Source organism: Lepisosteus platostomus, chromosome 12 (genome assembly GCF_059453375.1).
Source record: "Lepisosteus platostomus isolate fLepPlt1 chromosome 12, fLepPlt1.hap1, whole genome shotgun sequence".
Taxonomy (NCBI): Eukaryota; Metazoa; Chordata; class Actinopteri; order Semionotiformes; family Lepisosteidae; genus Lepisosteus; species Lepisosteus platostomus.
The window spans coordinates 1,678,149-1,696,048 of record NC_142622.1 but is presented as its reverse complement, the minus strand read 5'-3'; the positions used below and the strand labels follow the sequence as shown (position 1 = coordinate 1,696,048).

Here is a 17,900-nt window from a genome sequence, read left to right as displayed (position 1 = left end):
ATGAAACATTATAGTTAAAAAGTCTCTGCAGCCAAAGTCAGTTACATAGTGCAGACGTGATAAAAAATCTCACTTGCAGAATTTCCAGGATGCCTAGATTTAAATAAACGCATGCAATTTAGTTAAGACAATTCATGGATTTTAATAATTAGTGCAAGGAACATCTCGGATATTGATCTGGTAATGTCTGACATGAAAGGAGCATCACATGGAACGTGGAGAATTAAGACTCGTCTGAGAGATGAGACGCAGCGAATTGATGAGCTAGATTATAGCTGACTGTAACTGGTATTCATCACTGTCAATTTGTTTGATAAATAAGAATCAAAGGACACTTTACAAAATCAAAGTATGTTTTGTCGATGTAAAAAAAAACCCACAATATCCGAATGACTCACTTAAAAACAGTTACTCCTGGACACTTTTTGGGAAAGAACGCTGAATGTCCTGAATCTGGAGATTCAATAGTGTGCATGTCAAAGCACTGACACAACCTGGGTCACAACCAATTATTTTACGTAGGATTTTTTTCCCAAAGAATAAATGTCCTTCATTATGTTAACAAAACAGTAGCTTGCATGTGCATATACAGAGAATTCATTAGGCAGCCAATGAAGCATTTGCTCAGATGTAATTACATGCAGCAAATGTGACAGTTCATAACATTACATAAATGATCACTGCAATTAGTGTTGATGATGGAAGCAATTTACAGAACAATGCAGGTACAAACGAGCGTGGACTTCTTGGATTTGTCACTGTTACGAATTCAGGCGGTTGCATTGCTTTGACTTTCAGGTACCTGCTTCCTCTTGAAACCTGAAAAATTAACATTCTTGTTGCAATGCCAGTAAACCCAGAAGGATTCAACAGTCCTCTAAAACGCATGTATTGGTAGCATTTATTTTGATAGCAGACAGCTTTTTCAAATGTTTTTGGTATTATTATGAAGGTCAAGCAAATAAGCTTGGTTACTTTTGAAGACAGCGCTTTGTGTGAAAATATCATAGTATCTCTGTTTACAAAATGCCTTGGAGGAAAGGATTTGCCTTTCCTCTGAAGCTGGAATCGGTCCCTTGCTGTGGATTGCTCTGGAACGCAAGGCGCTCTGTGTGGGTGTGCTGTATCACAGCTCTTCTCTACAAAAGCCAGAGGGATGAACATTGGGCCTCCCTTAACACCCTGTCTAGAAAGCAAAGCAGCCCAGATATAGGAGAAGCCAAGGTTAGCGAGAACTGAACTGAACCTGCGCAGAACTTATTCCATGCTGAAAAGAGAAGAAAAGAAACACAAAGTTTCAGCTGTGGAGCCTTCTTCGGGTGTTTTCTTCTCTTTTCAGCATGGAATTAAGCTTTACTTGTTCCTTTGCAGCCTACAAGTGCCGATGCAGCTCCATGCTTGACCTACTGTGCAGAATTTGCTTATCTCTTTTGATAGACTATAGTTCTGCGGTTTTTTACAGCAGTGGATGATTTTAGTTCGACCTTTTAATTTAAAACTTCCAATTTGTCAATAAATATTCACTCATTAGGTAGCAGACTCCTTTAATAATGTTGTGTACAATTTTGGTCACTACAGAACACAATAGATGTTGCTGCTGTGGATTCAGTCCATGAAGAGCAAGCAGATATTGTACATTCCCAGGCTTGTACTGTCAGGCTGCAGGAGGTGAATGGTTTTCCTGATCCAACCATTCGCAAGGTCAACCCAATCAATGTTTTCAGTATCAGTAACACAAGAGCAAACTAAGGGGATGTGGGTTTAAAACTGAGAGCGGGAGTCACTTCTTTTTGCTAAGGGATAGAATCCTTGGATGGGTTAGCTGCTGGTGACTAAATCCCAACCTCCTCTCATTTGTAGCCTTCTACGATCGTGTGTGATTATAAGTGTCGTGAGCAGGAGATTTTGGCCAGAAGCGCAGAAGACTGTGGTCACATGTCAGCTCTCCCTGTCTGCCTCTGCAGGTCCCCTGGGAGGATCTGCGCTACCTGTTTGGTGAGATCATGTATGGAGGACACATCACGGATGACTGGGACAGACGACTGTGCCGCACCTATCTGGAGGAGTTCATGAACCCTGCAATGGTGACTATGAGAGCTGTCCTAGCCAGGAGCGTCGGCCGCAGCCCTAGACTCTCCCCTTGAGTCCTGCGTTAGAAGTCCTAACGACAGTGCCAACAGATTTATCTTAAGATCTTTAAACATAATTTAAACGTGATAGAAATGACCAGAATCACACGTCATTTAAAAGGCTTTCTTGCCTCTGGAAGAAGAAAACAATCCCGAGAGCCCACATAACAAAGCTGTGTTAAACTGAGAGGGGGTCTGGAAGAGGAAGGCTGGTCTCCCCTCTGCCTGTTCACAGTAATACAGGGTGGAGTTTAGGGCTGGTGTCCTCTGTAGACAGGTTCACAGTCTACAGAGGACTTCACAGTCGTGAAGGACCTTTATTTGCACTTACAAGCCACTGCCTGCAGGTGGAGCAGCGACCCAGATGAGTTGAGAAAGCCCACCTGCTTTAATCAGAAAGTAGTCGATTTTGGACCCAGCAAACGGCACAAACTGCACAGATATTCTGAAAATACTCTCTCTTCATATCTTGAGGTTCCTTACCCAAAATGTGTAATACAGATGATTAACAGCAAGTTTTCCCAAAGGATAACAGCGCCCTCTGCTGACCAATGCCTTTATGGAAACCTTTTACAGAAATTAGTTTATATAAAATGTTGTATATTTAAATTAGATATTTTACAAATATGTTGAATTTAGCAAATTGATATTTAATTTGCCTTTCCTATTCTAATAATGGTATCCTTAACATTCACTGAAATGGGTTGATACATGCCATGATCCATAGTATTAGTAGATTTCTGTGCTCTGGCTCAGCTACTGTACTGCTGGTGTCCCTACTAGCCTGAACACAGTTAGGATTTAATTTCACTAATTAGACTCCTCTTGTGATGTGTTCTGTGTCCTGGCTGTCTTCTGTTTCCTCTATTTGAATTATTTTGTTTTTTTTGTGGGTTACAAAAGGTTGATATATCATTTTTGGAGGATCATACATGGAAATGTTATAAATAAGTTTCTATGGAAACGTCCTGTTTCTCTTGGGAATTTACTACGGGCACCTTCCTGTTAATTTTATTAGGGAAAGTAGGAGTGTATTGTAACCCTATGTATGTATTTGTGGGACACAGCATGTCATGAAGAAAACGCTCAAACACTTTACTGTGGATGTCCGATTCTACTTCAGAAGGAATGAATCCTCTTTTGAGGATTGCCTTAAATACCAAGGTATTCGGTTTAGGCTTCAGAGAATCTCATTAAGGATTAGGAGCTGAGCAGCCATCTATCAATGTGCTCAGCGTCGAGCACAACAACATTAATCTCGTGCACCTATGAGTATGCCTAATGCCTAATCCCAGTCTAAAGACAGGTGCGTAGATAAAAAAATCCTTCTTGGGAAGGTCCTGTTTTCCATGTAGTAGCCAGGACTTGCTGTGGTGTAATTATTGAGAACGCTGACCTGCCTGTTTCCACAAGGGTGGCGGGGTGGCCTGTGTGCTGCACCTGTAGACAGTCTCTGTCCTCCATTTCCAGCTGGAGGGGGGGCTGTTTCTCTGCCCCGGCTTCCCAGCTCCCCCAAACCTGGATTACCTCGGTTACCACGAATACATCGACGACTCGCTGCCCCCCGAGAGCCCAGCGCTGTACGGCCTGCACCCCAACGCCGAGATCGAGTTCCTGACCGCGACCTCGGACGCGCTGCTCCGGACCCTGCTGGGGCTGCGGCCCCCTGGCTCCGCGGACAGCGAGGTGGCCGCGCCCAGCGCCGAGGAGCAGGTCAGGCCGCACCCCCTCCAGAGCGGGGGGCTCCCCGGCAGCTTGCGTAACCTGTAAAAAGGCTGGACTGACCCCCAGCACTGATGCAGAGCCCTCACCGAAGAGGAACGGGCCAAAATACTCCCCCTGCCCCTGTGCTACAGGACACAGCTGCTGAAGGAGTTACTGAATCTAAAGGTTCAGATGCTTCTTCCAGCACAGACAGGGAATGTTTAATGTGTTCAATACAGCTGAGAAAAAGCTCAGTTCTGTGTGTATTAGTTTAATCAGATTGTGTCTATCTATTATTATGACTCAGAAGATCAGATCACACTTGAGGTGTAATTAATGCTTCTCCCAATTGGTTGCAGCGTACTGGTGGAATAGGGTATAAACAGTATCTGTGATGGGCTTAATATCGAACTGTCGCTTGTTGTTGTTAAAATCCATGAAATGCCTTAATGCCTTCCTTGTGTTTTTTTCAGGTTAAAAACACCCTTGACGGGATTTTGGAGCAGCTCCCGGAAGAATTCAACCTGCAGGAGATCATGCAGAAGACACCGGAGCGCAGTCCATACATCCTGGTGTGCCTTCAGGAGTGTGAGCGCATGAACCTGCTGATCGAGGAGGTCAGGAGGTCACTTAAAGAGCTGGACCTGGGACTGAAGGCAGGTTATTCCACAATTCCCAGAGCAGGAAATGAGCACTTTCGATCAATCATGTATCGCGCCGTTTGTGGAACCGGGCTGGAACGTTTTTTTTCTGTCTTGTCAAAGTAGGAGGAGAGTATTGCTTTTTACATCATACAGTAGGGGTGTTCAGCAATGCCCCACACTCCAAAGTAAAGCCAGATAATCATGTTTTGCCTTCAAGACAGGCAGCTCTTAGGCTTCTGTGTGGTTTCTGTGGCGGCTCAGGGACACTTACTGTAGATGCGCAGCTCTAGCAGTCAGCCTGCAAATAACCTGCTATTCAATCCAGTATCCAGTCCCTGCGATATCAGATAGGAAGATAAGATCACTTTATTGGCCATGTACAATTTCTTACATGAAGAATTTATCTTTTTGCATACCCCAGTAATGCCCAGCTCGGAGACGGGGAGAGAGAAGCTTGGGGTCAGAGTGCAGGGTCAGCCATTTATACGGCGCCCCTGGAGCAGTTGGGGTGAAGGGCCTTGCTCAGGGGGCCAATGCAGTAGGATTCCTCTGCCGGCCGGGGGATTTGAACCAGCAACCTTCTAGCCACGGGCGCAGATCCTGAGCCACACTGCTGCTGCTCCAAACTTTTTTTGTATGATAGGAATATATATATATACCCATCGTATGGATACAGTCTGGGTTAACCTTCCTGCAGCTGTCTTAAACTCTCTGTCCACGTCGAAGCAGGACCTCACGATATTCACAATATATTTTATTTGACTTTTCAGGGAGAGCTGACCATTTCCTCCAAGATGGAAGTTCTGCAGTTGGCCTTGTACTATGACAATGTGCCCGAGTCCTGGACCAGGCTGGCTTACCCTTCCACCTACAGCCTGGCACAGTGGTAACGTCCAGCATCTCCCCTAATCCCACCAGCCCCAGTCGGTACAAAAAGTCTTGCGCGGGCTTTGAACAAAATGTAGTTTCGAAAATTGTTTACTCTGTTGTACAGATCACCTTTATGCACAGTAATTAATAAATGTCGCTTGTCACCCCCCTGCTCCTGCAGTAGGGCACGTGGAGGAGTGAGGTATGACTGCACCAGCTGCATTAAGGGAAGGGTTTAGAGAGGCCAGACTGTGCAATCCTGAAATGAAATTTACCTGAGAACCCCAGGGAAAAACCCTCTCGCCTTTACAGTCAAGCCCACTGGATATTTAACAAGCAAATAGTCAAGACCTCAGCGGAAAGCATCAGCCAAAGGACAGCTCATCCTACAGCACAGCGTCTCCTGTCACCCTACTGGGGCACTGGACTGGAAATTCTGCTCCAGAGATAAGAGCTCCACCTAGTGGCCACTTACAGCCTGGTTTCCTTACAGCTCTTGCCTTCCAGTACTGACCAGGCCCAGCCTTGCTGTATCTGAGCTCTAATAAGAACAGGCCCTGACAGGAGCCCTACACTTTAAACAGTAGACAGCAGCTAGCATGTGTACAGAGTAAAGTCATCTGGGCAGAATTAACCATAATTTTAGTCACTTTTTTGGAGTGTTCATGTCCTTGAGTATATACTGTACCTGTCAGTGTATAGAATCCTAATTTTTCATGTAAAGGTAAGTTGCAAAATGCCATCTGTCTTAACTAGAAAGCCCTTCAGCAGCTGTTTGGCCGTGTGCGTGCAGGTCAGTCCGTACCTGCACAGGTGAACCTATAGGAGGCGCTGTCGCACAGGTGAAGCTCTAACAGACGCTGTCGCGCAGGTTCAGTGACCTCCTGCAGCGCTGCCGAGAGCTGGACACCTGGACGCAGGACCTGGTCCTCCCGGCGGTGGTGTGGCTGTCTGGTCTCTTCAATCCCCAGTCCTTCCTCACGGGTGAGTCTCGGCACTTCGCCTCCTTCCTGTTAAACGTAAGTCATGGCCACTCTCCCAGAAGCCAGCGCCGTTCGACCACAGTGCTTCCGTTTCCTCTTCACGGGTCAGTGCATGGTGCGGTAGTGGACTGATGACCGCGTCAGACTCGAGGTCACTGTCCAGCAGGGTTTCTGCGCCCGTTCAGATTGGCCCCTCCAGAGCTTTAGACAAGGGTGGAGGAGGTTCAAGAGAGCTCCGGCCAGATTGTCTTGTCTTTGCCTTGCAGCAATAATGCAGAGCATCGCTCGGAAGAACGAGTGGCCTTTGGATAAGATGCGACTGACCGTAGACGTGACCAAGAAGACGAAGGAAGACTACGGCCACCCGCCGCGTGAAGGATCCTACGTTCACGGCCTGTACATGGAGGGTGGGTCCGGCCTGCTCTTTCTGTCTTCTGCTGGGGGGGGGGGATAGGGCTCGTTGTCACAAGGCAGCACGTGAGCACCTTGTTACAGCCTGCAGGGACAGTCTTATCCTGACCTTGATGAACTTCAATGGCAAGCTCGCCTGAACTCGCAGCGCGAGGAGTTAAGAATGACTGCCTCAGCGAACAGGACACCCGCCCGCCTTTGTCTCTTCCTTTACTTTATGCTGCCTTTCTTACTCTTACCTGCACGTAGCGCTCGCTTGATGAGAATTTATTGTATCCTAAACTTCTGTCCTTCTACTCACCTAACCCTCTCGACGAGCTTGCGGCCAAAGCATTTCATTGCCGACAACGATGCTGCACGCTGTCCTGTTCGTGCGTTCATGAATAAACCTCGAGTGATTGATTGATTGAAACGTCCTGTGAGCGCAGGCTGTTACAGCTCTGGTTACCTGCTGCCCTTCCAGGTGCTCGCTGGGACAGTCAGAGCGGCCTGATGGCGGAGGCCCACCTCAAGGACCGGGCCCCCGCCCTGCCCGTGCTCCTCCTGCGGGCCGGCCCAGCTGACCGGCAGGAGCCGGCCGCCGCCTACGAGTGTCCCGTCTACAGGACCAGGGCCCGCGGGCCCACCTACGTCTGGACCTTCCCCCTCAAGACCAAAGAGAAGCCCGCCAAGTGGGTGCTGGGAGGCGTGGCGCTGCTGCTGTCTGTGTGACACCGGCGGGACATCCCTGCAGCAGGAATCCCAGTGGCGCCGGGGAAAAGCAGTTTCGTGAAGAAAACAGGAGAAATCCGGGAGAATTAAAGAGACTTTTATTGAAATAAAATGAAGTTTACAAAGAAACACGGCGGTCTTTAATTAACATTACCTAACAGTCCGACCACATAAATTTACAATCCTCAGGACCACTGAAGCTGCCATAACAAATTTTAGGTGGGTAACTGCATCAGCATGCGCAGGCTGCAAAGGAACAAGTAATGGGTTTATTCCAGGCTGAAAAGAGAAGAAAGAAAACAGTGTGTGAGCCACCTGAAGAAGGCTCCACGGCCGAAACGTTGTGTTCTCTTTCTTCTCTTTTCAGCATGGAATAAACCTATTACTTGTTCCATAACAAATTTGAGCACTTAGCAGTCCTAGTAGGAGGAAAACGCAGCCTTGAAGCATTATAGTTTTAAAGTGCAAAAGTCAGAGGGAAATAACAGGAATCTGGTCATACATTTGCCAAACAAAATAAAAGTGCAATAGGCTCTTGGCTCTACTCACAGATACAGTATATAAAACAAGAATCAATTCACAACTTGCCTACTGTTTGATAGCATCTGCTGGGCTTTTAAATGCTAATGATTGGAATCCTACTGTTTGTTCTTTCTATACATGGGAAAAAAGCAAACGAACTCTTGAAAGAAACGCTCAGAGCAGCTGACTGTCTGTGTCTAACGGAACGCTGCTCCGACAGTCGGCGCCAGGCAAGAGCAGCAGGTGGAGCAGTCTGCTGGGCTGTGGCATCCCGGTCACACCCACTTGTGCTTCAGAATCGTCAGTTTTCATCTGTCAGGTGTTTCTGAAGACTGAAAAACAAAATTGTAGGCAAGCATGTCAGTAGCAGCAAAACATCAAGGGTGTCCAGTCCCAGTCCTGGGGGGGGCAGCCGTTCCAGACCTCTTAACAGCTGTAGCTGTAGGGCTGGGAGAAGCTGGCCAGCTGGTCCAGCTGAGCCGGTGGCCAGTGGTCCAGCTCGTTAAGGGGTGAGATGGAATGGATGCCCACACCAGTCCTCCAGGACCGGGCCCAGGACTGGACGCCCCTGGACAAACACCCCACGTCCATTTAAACATGTTGGTGGAGACAGTCCAAGCTTTCAGTACCCTGACATGAGGCTGATCCGTTCACTGGCTGAGGGCACGTTCCTGCTTTTATGTGCGGAAACACGGGGACAGTCACTAACCTCTCCAGGTACTCCCTCACGTTGTTGTGCCCGTAGAACTTGGCCATGTGGATCAGGATGCCCGTGGCACAGCGCCCATCCCTCTTGCGACAGAAGCTGCAGTTGCAGATCCCCCGGCAGGGAGGACACACCCAGAGCTACAGGAGAGAGAGAGAGGAGGCCATGACCCTCGGTCACCAACCTGCCCTCCTGATCCCCGGGTCGCTTTCAGAACCCCACCCCGCCGGGACGCCAGCTTGGAATTTCCATCCCGGATGGAAAGAGTGCCCCTCTGGGATGCGACTCGCCCACCGGCTCCGGGAGCGCGGGGCGGAGGGGCGACTCACCGGGTCCCGCAGTGCGCCGCGCACGTCCTCCCCGTAGCGGTTGCGCAGGCACGGCCCGCAGAACTGCCCCCTCACGCCCCAGCAGTTCGGGTTCCTGCAGACAGTCTTGGTGTCCAGCGTCTTCTGCCTGCACTGGTGGCAGGTGCTGCCCTGCGAGCGGCAGACAGACCACGGGGGGGGGTCACTCGGGAACAGCCCCCCCGAATCATTCGACAGCCCAGTCCCAGATCACAGCAGCCCAAGCGCGTTCACGGCCACGCCTACAGAAACGCAGCGCCTCGCTCTGCGGTCACACCGAACGTGGAAACTCCATCGGCGCCCTCCAGCAGGAAACGAGTGATATCTGTTCTAACCGTTGTGAGCCGAACAGATTAACGGGGCGGTTAAGAGACGCACGTGCTCTTTGTCGTAGACTTTGTCCTTGCTGGAGTAAGCCACGTTCTCCAGCTCCTCCTCCGTGATGTCCTCCACGGGGCGGGCCTCGCCGTGCTTGGAAGACCGCCGCCGGGGGGCGCCGCCGCTGTGCTCCGGCTCCTCGCTCACCTGCGGCGCAGAACAACACGGCTCCCATCAGGCGCCACTCGCGTGCCTATTGATCCTCACGAGGCCGGGCGCAACGCGGTGCCGTATCGCGCACTCCAGAAAAAGCAAGACCCTCCGAGGCCATGAAGCCCGTCTGGCTGCACTGGGCCCCCAGGGGCACCTACTCACCACCAACAGGGACGCAAGTGGGAACTGTGGGGCAGGGCATCTCGAGCCGAGAACGGGAGGCGTGTCTCTACGCAAAGGCTGGTGGGAGAGTGGAACAAACCGCCCCGCTGCGTCGGCGAAGCCAACACCTCGACTTAAGAGGAGCAGCCGAGGTCACCCGTGCCCGGCTCGGCCCGCAGGCCGCGGAGAAGCGCCCCCTCACCTCCAGCAGCCTCTTCCGCAGGCCGGCCCCCCGGCTGGCGCCCCGCAGCTGCTCCAGGATCTTGCTCGGGGACACGGGGAGGCGCTCGATCCCGAAGTGCTCGGGGGGGCGCGCGCTGCGGGAGGGGTTCCTCCGGCCGCTGGGCGCCTCCGAGCACGGCTTCTTCGGAGACTTCCTTTTTTTCTGGGCAAGAGGGAAGAAACGACTCTGAGGTTGCTTGGGCGGGGGGGGGGGGGGGAACAAGAGTATAACAGTACAATAGTAGATGGGGGGGGGGACGGTGGCCCTGTGGCTCAGGATCTGCGCCTGTGTCAGGAAGGTGATCAGTTCGTATCCCGCGGCCGGCAGAGGAATCCTACTCTGTTGGGCCCCTGAGCAAGGCCCTTCACCCCAGCTGCTCCAGGGGCGCCGTATAAATATCTGCCCCTGCGCTCTGACCCCAAGCTTCTCTCTCCCCGTCTGTGCGTCTCATGGCGAGCAAGCTGGGGTCTGTGACAACACAAATTCCTAATACAAGAAATTGGTATATGACCAATAAAGTGATCTGATCTTATCTGAGCACCCCGTCCTCCCGAACAGTCCTCCGATATTTCACGCTTCCTGTCCGTGCTGCAGGCTGGGAAACAGGGCTGCCTGCTGCACGTCTCTCGAAGGGGACGGACGGACCGTCTCAGCACAGCTGAGGACAGAGGACAGGAGCGCCGCAGCCCCGAGCACACCGCGGGGCACCAGGGCGCTGCTCCACAGGTACATGAGAGCCTGGTGCCGGGCCTTGGGGACCCCAGATTTGGGAAGTTTCAAACCTGGGATTCCCCTCCTCTTTCGCAGACCACAGTTTACCACCCCACACGCGATAACGCCCGAGGAGGGGCGCAGTCAGACCCAGGGCACTCACCGTGGGCGTCTTCACCGGGAACAGGTCAGGCATCGCGTTCAGCTCCGCCAGCAGCTTGGCCAGCTGCAGGAAAGAGACCACAGAGAGAGTGCGAATGCTGCCGGCGCTCGACACGGGACAGACGGGCGAGCCGGAGGGGCGGCTTCAGGGGGCGCGTTACCATCTCTTTGTTCTCTTTGATGTTCTTGGCCCGTCTCTGCAAGGCGCTGGGCTGGGCCCCGGCGGGGCCCCCCTCGTCCTCGGACTCGGAGCCCGACGCAGCCCGGTCCCGGCGCCCCCGCCCCTCCGCCGGCTTCCGGCCGGGGCGGCTCTTCTTCACGGGGAAGCGGAAGGCCACGCAGAGGCCGGAACTCCTCCTCCTCGCCGGGGCCTCTGCTTCCACCTCGCCCTCGGAGCAGAATCCCTCCTCCTCCTCCTCTTCCTCGCTGGAGTCCATGGACTGCAAGACACAGCACCCTGCTCACGCTTCTCGAGTCCTGACCACCACGGTTCATCCCGCAACACCGGGGCTTGAACCCGGGTCTCCGGCGTCACGCAGCAGGGAGCCAGCGGAGGGAGCTGAAGGAGACCCCCCCCCTGCGCGCAGGGAGGGCAGCACGAGCGCGATGGCGCTTCAGTGGACCAGGCAAGTAACTCCAGCAAGGAAAAGAGAAAGATCGACGTTTCATCCAATCTGCACTGAAAGAGGCGCCTGGCGAGCCGAGAGCAGGAGAAACTACAACTCCCATGATCACCCCTGGAATGCCAAAGGACTACAGCCGTCTCAAGGCCGGGCGTCTTTTTTAAAACCATAAGTAAATAAGTGAACACCTGGGTGGTGTGCAAGAGGCCCTTTTCCCTACGCTAGAGGCCTAGAAGAGTTCAACCGTTAAATCCAGCCACCTGCACCTCTGTCGTGTCACACACGGTCCACAGACAGACAGCATGACGCAAGCGGTATTCCTCATCTGGCGCTTTCTCAAGGAAATAATAAATTGGGGCCAGCAGAACATTTAACGGGTTAAAGCACACCATTCATTTTTGTCCTTACATAAATACTCCAACCCATAAGAGCTGCGACAACAGTGAGGAGGAGGGGGTCGGGACTCTGGACTTGCAACTGAGAGGTTGCGGGTTCGAGTCTCAGGCGCGGCACAGCTCTCGTACCCCCCAGAGCATGGCACCTCACGCAGACTGTTCCCGCTGTCGAAACGGGTACAAACGCGAGTCACTTTGGACAGACGTGCCAGATCATAGACTTAAGAACAGCGAGCGGCCCTCATTCCGTCCTCACGCGTGGACAGGGGAAGCCGGAGAGCACCTCCGTACCATGGACTTCATCCTGTGGTTGAGCTCCAGCTCCGCCTCCGTGAAGCCCTCAAACTCCTCCTCCTCGGGGTCGGTGTCCTCCGCGAAGATCTTCGCCAGCTCCTCGGTGATGTACTTGGACCGGAACCGCAGGGCCTGGGGAGCAGAGTCACGAGTCAAGACCAGGCCTGAGCCGCGCGCCCGACTCCGGCGGTCTGCCTCCGCTCCACACGGAGCCCCCAGAAAGCCGACACAGCCTTTCCACAGCAGCAGGTTCTGCAGTCTCATGAAAAAGCCCGAGATCGAGACGCAGCCGACAGAGATTTCATCTTCGTTTACACATCGTTGCACACCAGCTCCAAGCGAGAAACAGATACCCCAACTTTCTGGAAAACAATAATCCGCGGACGGAAAACCCCGACAAACGGGCTGGACAAGCGGACCGGTGGGGGTGGACGGACCTGGGCTTCGCTGTGCTGGAGAGGTCTGCACTAACGCAGCGCCCCGGACACCGATACCCCGATACCCCGCTGCTCCACTTTCACGAGCGACGCTCGCCGCCCTGGCAGGTGAGGGGTTAAGTGTCTGAGAGTCTGGACGGCTGGTTCCCATTCCAGTGCCTTTCCGGTGCTCTCCCCCTGTGAAGAGCCGACTGCGCACAGCGGCACTGGAGCCTGTCCTGCGCAGGGCCGTGTCTGTGGGGCTCACTGCCCAGGGCCAGCGCAGACTCCCCGACTGTCACCCACTTCAAGGCATTCCTAAAGACCTTCCTTTATCTTCGCTGCAAGATTATTTATTTTTTTGCTTCTGCTGCCTTTCGTGTAGACGGAACAGCGCTCAGGAGCTTCCTGAGAAACGCTCACCACCAGACTCTTGTCTTTTACCAGCGTCCTCGCTTCTCCCATTATAAAACCCTGAACCGAGCTCCAGAGTGAGAAGGGCGCGCCACTGCTCTAACCGTCATGAGGATGCCAGCCAGCCAGCCAGCTGCTGCTCTGAAGGTCCTAGAGAACGGGCTTCAGCAGCACCGGGCCACTAGATCCGGACAAGACACCGGCCAGCCCTCGCCTACTGACCGAGCAGGTACCTACCCTCAGCCAGTGAGCGGATCAGCCGCATGTCAGGGTACTGAAAGCTTGGACTGTCTCCACCAACAGGTTTAAATGGACGTGGGGTGTTTGTCCAGGGGCGTCCAGTCCTGGAGGACTGGTGTGGGCTTCCATTCCATCTCACCCCTTAACGAGCTGGACCAGCTTCTCCCAGCCCTACAGCTGCAGACTCACCGCCCCCCCACCCCAGGACCGGACACCGGACACCGGACACGGACACCCCTGCGCTAGCGGGCTCCGCCACTCACCGCCCGGAGGCTGTCCCTGCTGGCCTCGGAGCAGGCGGTGTCCCTCGGCAGGGACCCCCGGAAGCCCTCGAAGTCCTCCTCGTCGCTGGGGGTCTCAAAGATGTCAGCCAGCGCTCTCGGGACCTGGTGTCGGCGGGAGACGAGAACAGACCGCGGGGCCGTGAACCCGGGCTCGCCCAGAGATGGGGAGGGGCACGCCGGCTCGCCTCTCCAAAGCCCGCCGGGCACGCACGGTACCGCGCGTCCCGCTGCCCGGTCGGCTCGGTCTTTGCGTTTTTGTGGCTGTACGAGAGTTTAAAAGAAAGTCCAAGCGTTCACACGGGGGGGAGAGAGAAACTTTCTGCAATTGCAGCAGCTCGGGTTCCTGGAAAGATACAAAAGTGCCCTGCAAACGCGCTCGGACAGCAATGCAACAGGCTCGGTTACAGACATTTTCTTTCTTTACAATTGTGCCTGTGCGGGAATGTATTGTTATCGAGGTACAGTACAATCATTCGTTTTTTTTTTTAACGGGTAGGAAAAAAAATGCTTCCTAAACCCACAACCCCCTTTGTTTCCACTTTGCGCATACTTGCTCGTGTGTATATATATATATTTAAAAAAAACAACCTCCGAAAACCGAGCTGATCCGGATCCGAACCCAGACCCGGACCCGCTCTGCAGAGGGGCTGTTTCGCGCCCACGGAAAGTTTCTGTGAACCCGGGCCACACGCGGCTGGAGCCGGCGAAAGCGGAGGAGAACAAGACAAGGGCGTTTTAGCCAGCTAACCGTGCTGGAGTACAAGAGGAAACTCACCGTTGCGGACACCGGCATTTTAAACTTTAAAGACGGACACGGTCGCAGCGCCCCAGACACGCGTCTCTCTCTCACACACACACACACGGCGGGCCGCCGCACGCCCGGCGGGAGCAGGGGGGGGAGCGGGTTCGGGCGTGTCGTCAGCCTCCGAAAACCTGTGCGAGACCCGCTTCCATTTCCTCCTTTTTCTTTTTTTTGGTGTATTTCTCGGTTCTGTCCCGGGGGGCACGAAACGCGTTTGCGAACGTGGACGGCGCTACCCTCTCGGGCACGAAAGTAGTGCTATGACCCTCCCCCTCGACGCGTGTGGAGAGTGGGCCGGTCCGCACTCGGCCAGGAGGCGGGGAGCCGCGGTTTCGCGGGAAAGTGAGCGAACTGCAGCAGCGTGAACTGCGGGTTCGCTACTAGTAACACGTGGAATAGGAGATCATCGATCAGTCAATCGAAGTTTATTTATCAGATGCACAGCAATACAGCACGCAGCTGTAGTTGCTGGCCATGAAATGTCTTTTCTGCGAGTTCAGCGGAGGGTAAAAAAAATCACAAAATTAATGTTACAAAAAATAAGGTTTCATAATAATGGATAATAATGTAATAGAAATAAAATAAACACAGACGAAACTCAGTATAAATGCTATGTCTCCATGGTGTATGCAATATGTTATGTCCAAGTATGCACAGTGCAGTGAAAACTGTGTTCATGTAGCCATTACAGGTGATTTGCTAAAGGAGCTGCAGGTTGGCTATTTAGCAGTTTTATTGCCTATCAAGGAGCAAGGCGAGGTTTATTGCCTGCTGAAAAGAGAAGAAAAGCAACGTTTCGGCGGTGGAGCCTCCTTCGGGTATGGAGAACCTGAAGGAGGCTCCACCACCGAAACGTTGTGTTGTCTTTTCTTCTCTCTTCAGCGGGGAACAAACCTCGTCTCGCTCCTTTGCCGCCTACGCATGCCTGAAGGCGATTGTAGACACACGTGTGTGCGTGTGCATGCATGTCAGTGTGTAACTAGGCGGCATACGAGTCTGTGAGCTGCGCACAGTTTCAGTTTTGGTCCTGTATCAACCCGCCGTGCGGTTTGCCTGCTGTTACAGCTGCACAATGAAGGCAGTTTCTCAGCGAACAGCGTGACACAGTCGAATCTGAATGCAGATATACAGTAGTACAGTACAGAGTAGGGAAACGCGCTGTGTTGGGGTGGAGGCTGTTTATATAGTAACTCTTCATAAATGTCTCCTTCAAGCCTCCATTAGGCTTATTTCTACCATATGAAATCAGTATGAAAGTTTTGGAACAGGGTGCCTCTTGGTCAGTATCGCCGATTTTGATTAGGGGGCCGGTAAATAAGAGACATTCGGAGAAATCAACAACAACAAATCTTTTGAATTATGATCTGTCCTGGGACAAGGAAGCACAGCCTTTCACCGTGAACTGTGTGGTGACACTGTTGTTACTGTCTCGCATAAAATACCGGTCCACAAATACACTTTGCTTTAAAATTCTGACTTTGGACAGAGGAAAGGGGTTGAAAACAAACTGTTCTTATGCCCTAGGGCTAGGCTCTTCTTTCTAACTTTCCGACTTTCAAAGCTGTGAATAACCGCAAATGAAGACATGGATACCATTGCACATCTATCCTGTAGTTCAGATGTAGACCAAAATCCTTTCAATGTTTGAGTTAGGTAGCTTGTTCAATAAGCTGAGGATAAACGAGTATTTTTTTAATATAGCTTTACCCGTCGTTAGTCACCGTGTGCGTATGTGTGTGTGAAAATCGTTCATCCAGACGGGACCTGAATGCTTTATAAATTTATAAACGCTTATCGGATGCACTTTTCAAGTCAAAAGAAACGCTTAACTGAGCTGATGAGGATGCTGTAGCTTTATTTCGTTCTATCGCCTTATTCTGTATTAATTCCGAGACGATTTTGAAAATGCTTCTTAAACCGTACGATTGGCTGAAGTGCCACTCTTGATATCTTTGAATAGTTGATATGATCGCCGCGGTCGTTTTTATTATCCGTTAAATGAAAATTAACAGCGACTTTAACATATTCCCAGCTACAAAAAAAAATCCCACATCACTAATTAAATATGAATATTTTGTCAGGCCTACTATTATCACGACCACAGTTGTGCGGTATACGCGATTTGACAGCGGTGTCGCGGTCCCGGCATTTTTAATTATACTCAATTTTACAATGCTGCTTATACATTTTTAAAAACCCCCGTCGCCATACAAAACGAGCAGCTCTGAAAGCGGTTTTTATAACCTAAAGGAATGCAACCCCTTCCCGCCCCGTGAGCCGTGGCAGAGGGGCGGGTTCAGACGGGAATGGACGTGTTTAACGGGGCTTGTGTGTGTCTAAGGACCCGGAGCGCTGTGACCTTTCACTCGCGTTACTCGGCGGACGTTTCCACTCGAAGAGACTGACGTGTGCTCCCAGCAGGTTTGTATTTGACTGGGGCAGTTGCAGTGAAGGAGACTGCTCAAGGGTACGGTGTGCGGTGCCTCACGTGGGATTCGAACCCACAACCTTCCCTGACCACTGCACCGCTCCTACTGTCCGTGAACGAGGTCCGCCCACCCCATGGCATCGTCCTTAGAGGGCTGTGGCTATCGGGTCAGCCAGAGCCGGAGAGGGCAGGCATGTCTACACCCCAGACACATGCACACACACTGGTGCACTCATGCACAGGCACACAGTGTTACTGTCCTGAGAGAGCTGCTGCTGCCTTCTCCCGGTGTGACTAACCTGTGCACAGATATCACTCTCACACTCTTCCACCCAGCAGTCACTCCTTCTACTCCAACCACTACATATCCTCTATTTGTGTTTTCAAATACAACAGCTCTTTAACCCTCCTTATTTTACTGTTTTTATTATTTCAGAGGGAGTATTTCAGTCTGGAATTGTTCGTGCCTGAGTTTGGGGTCTGTGTGAGAGCAAGTGGGGTAGGGGGAGATGTACTGTATATATTAAGCAGGTTTGAGATTAAAGGGAGATGCACTCGGTCTGCTAATAGAATGATATCAAACATGCTGAAGAAGAGATACATTTGTTATTCCTTAGGGACTGTGTGTACATCTGACTATTGACTTTTAAATGAGGTAGGCCTGACATTGACCTTTTGTACAGCTGAATAATAATACACTCCGCTATAGCAGGCAGTATGCTACTGGAGAAACCCATTTAATAGATGGTACAGTTTAAAGCATTGTCCAGCACAGACCACACTGGACGCCAACAGAGCTATGCTAATTCCTAGGGTATTCAGTGTCCAGCACAGACAGAGGCAATCTGATCAAGGGCACAGCAGGTCCATCAGTGTTTTGCACTGCAGTGTGTTTTTTCTCTCTCTCTCCATGAAAGGAGAAGAGGTTGAAGTTACTCCTCCCTCATAAGAAGGTTTCTCCCTCAGCAGAATGTGCAGCACGTTTGTGTTTTAGAGACAGTCACTCAGGAGGATAATTAACAGAGGGTTCCAGAAAGGAGATGCAGGTACATTAGGTACGTTGAAATGGACAGCTACATTGTCACAAATCTGCAATGTTGTCGTATCTGAGCAGACTGGCAGCTGGCTCACAGTGCTGAGGGCGGCAGTGCAGCTGTGACGTCATCTTACCACCTGAAGAGAGAAGGC

General features: G+C 51.8%; 2 protein-coding genes across 3 annotated transcripts in view; one reads left to right on the top strand and one right to left on the bottom strand.

The window, feature by feature from the left end:
- LOC148650830 (dynein axonemal heavy chain 11) overlaps positions 1-7,581 on the top strand; it is a 78,016-nt gene extending 70,435 nt beyond the window's left edge. For both annotated transcript variants that reach the window (XM_088600396.1, XM_088600397.1), the window contains 7 exons: positions 1,965-2,084; positions 3,600-3,842; positions 4,307-4,493; positions 5,252-5,363; positions 6,219-6,331; positions 6,597-6,737; positions 7,205-7,581. In XM_088600396.1, the coding sequence (XP_088456522.1) occupies positions 1,965-2,084; positions 3,600-3,842; positions 4,307-4,493; positions 5,252-5,363; positions 6,219-6,331; positions 6,597-6,737; positions 7,205-7,452 (1,164 nt within the window). In that variant the 3' untranslated portion in view covers positions 7,453-7,581. The remainder of the gene's footprint in view (positions 1-1,964; positions 2,085-3,599; positions 3,843-4,306; positions 4,494-5,251; positions 5,364-6,218; positions 6,332-6,596; positions 6,738-7,204) is intronic.
- cdca7l (cell division cycle associated 7 like) lies at positions 7,534-14,585 on the bottom strand. Its single transcript, XM_088600399.1, has 10 exons — positions 14,258-14,585; positions 13,462-13,584; positions 12,126-12,260; positions 10,978-11,256; positions 10,818-10,880; positions 9,923-10,105; positions 9,406-9,552; positions 9,010-9,159; positions 8,684-8,820; positions 7,534-8,306 (listed from the first exon to the last, which is right to left on the bottom strand). Exons 1-10 carry the CDS (start codon positions 14,273-14,275, stop codon positions 8,276-8,278), a joined length of 1,266 nt encoding a protein of 421 aa, XP_088456525.1. The 5' UTR covers positions 14,276-14,585; the 3' UTR covers positions 7,534-8,275.
- Between the last annotated feature and the right edge of the window lie 3,315 nt (positions 14,586-17,900).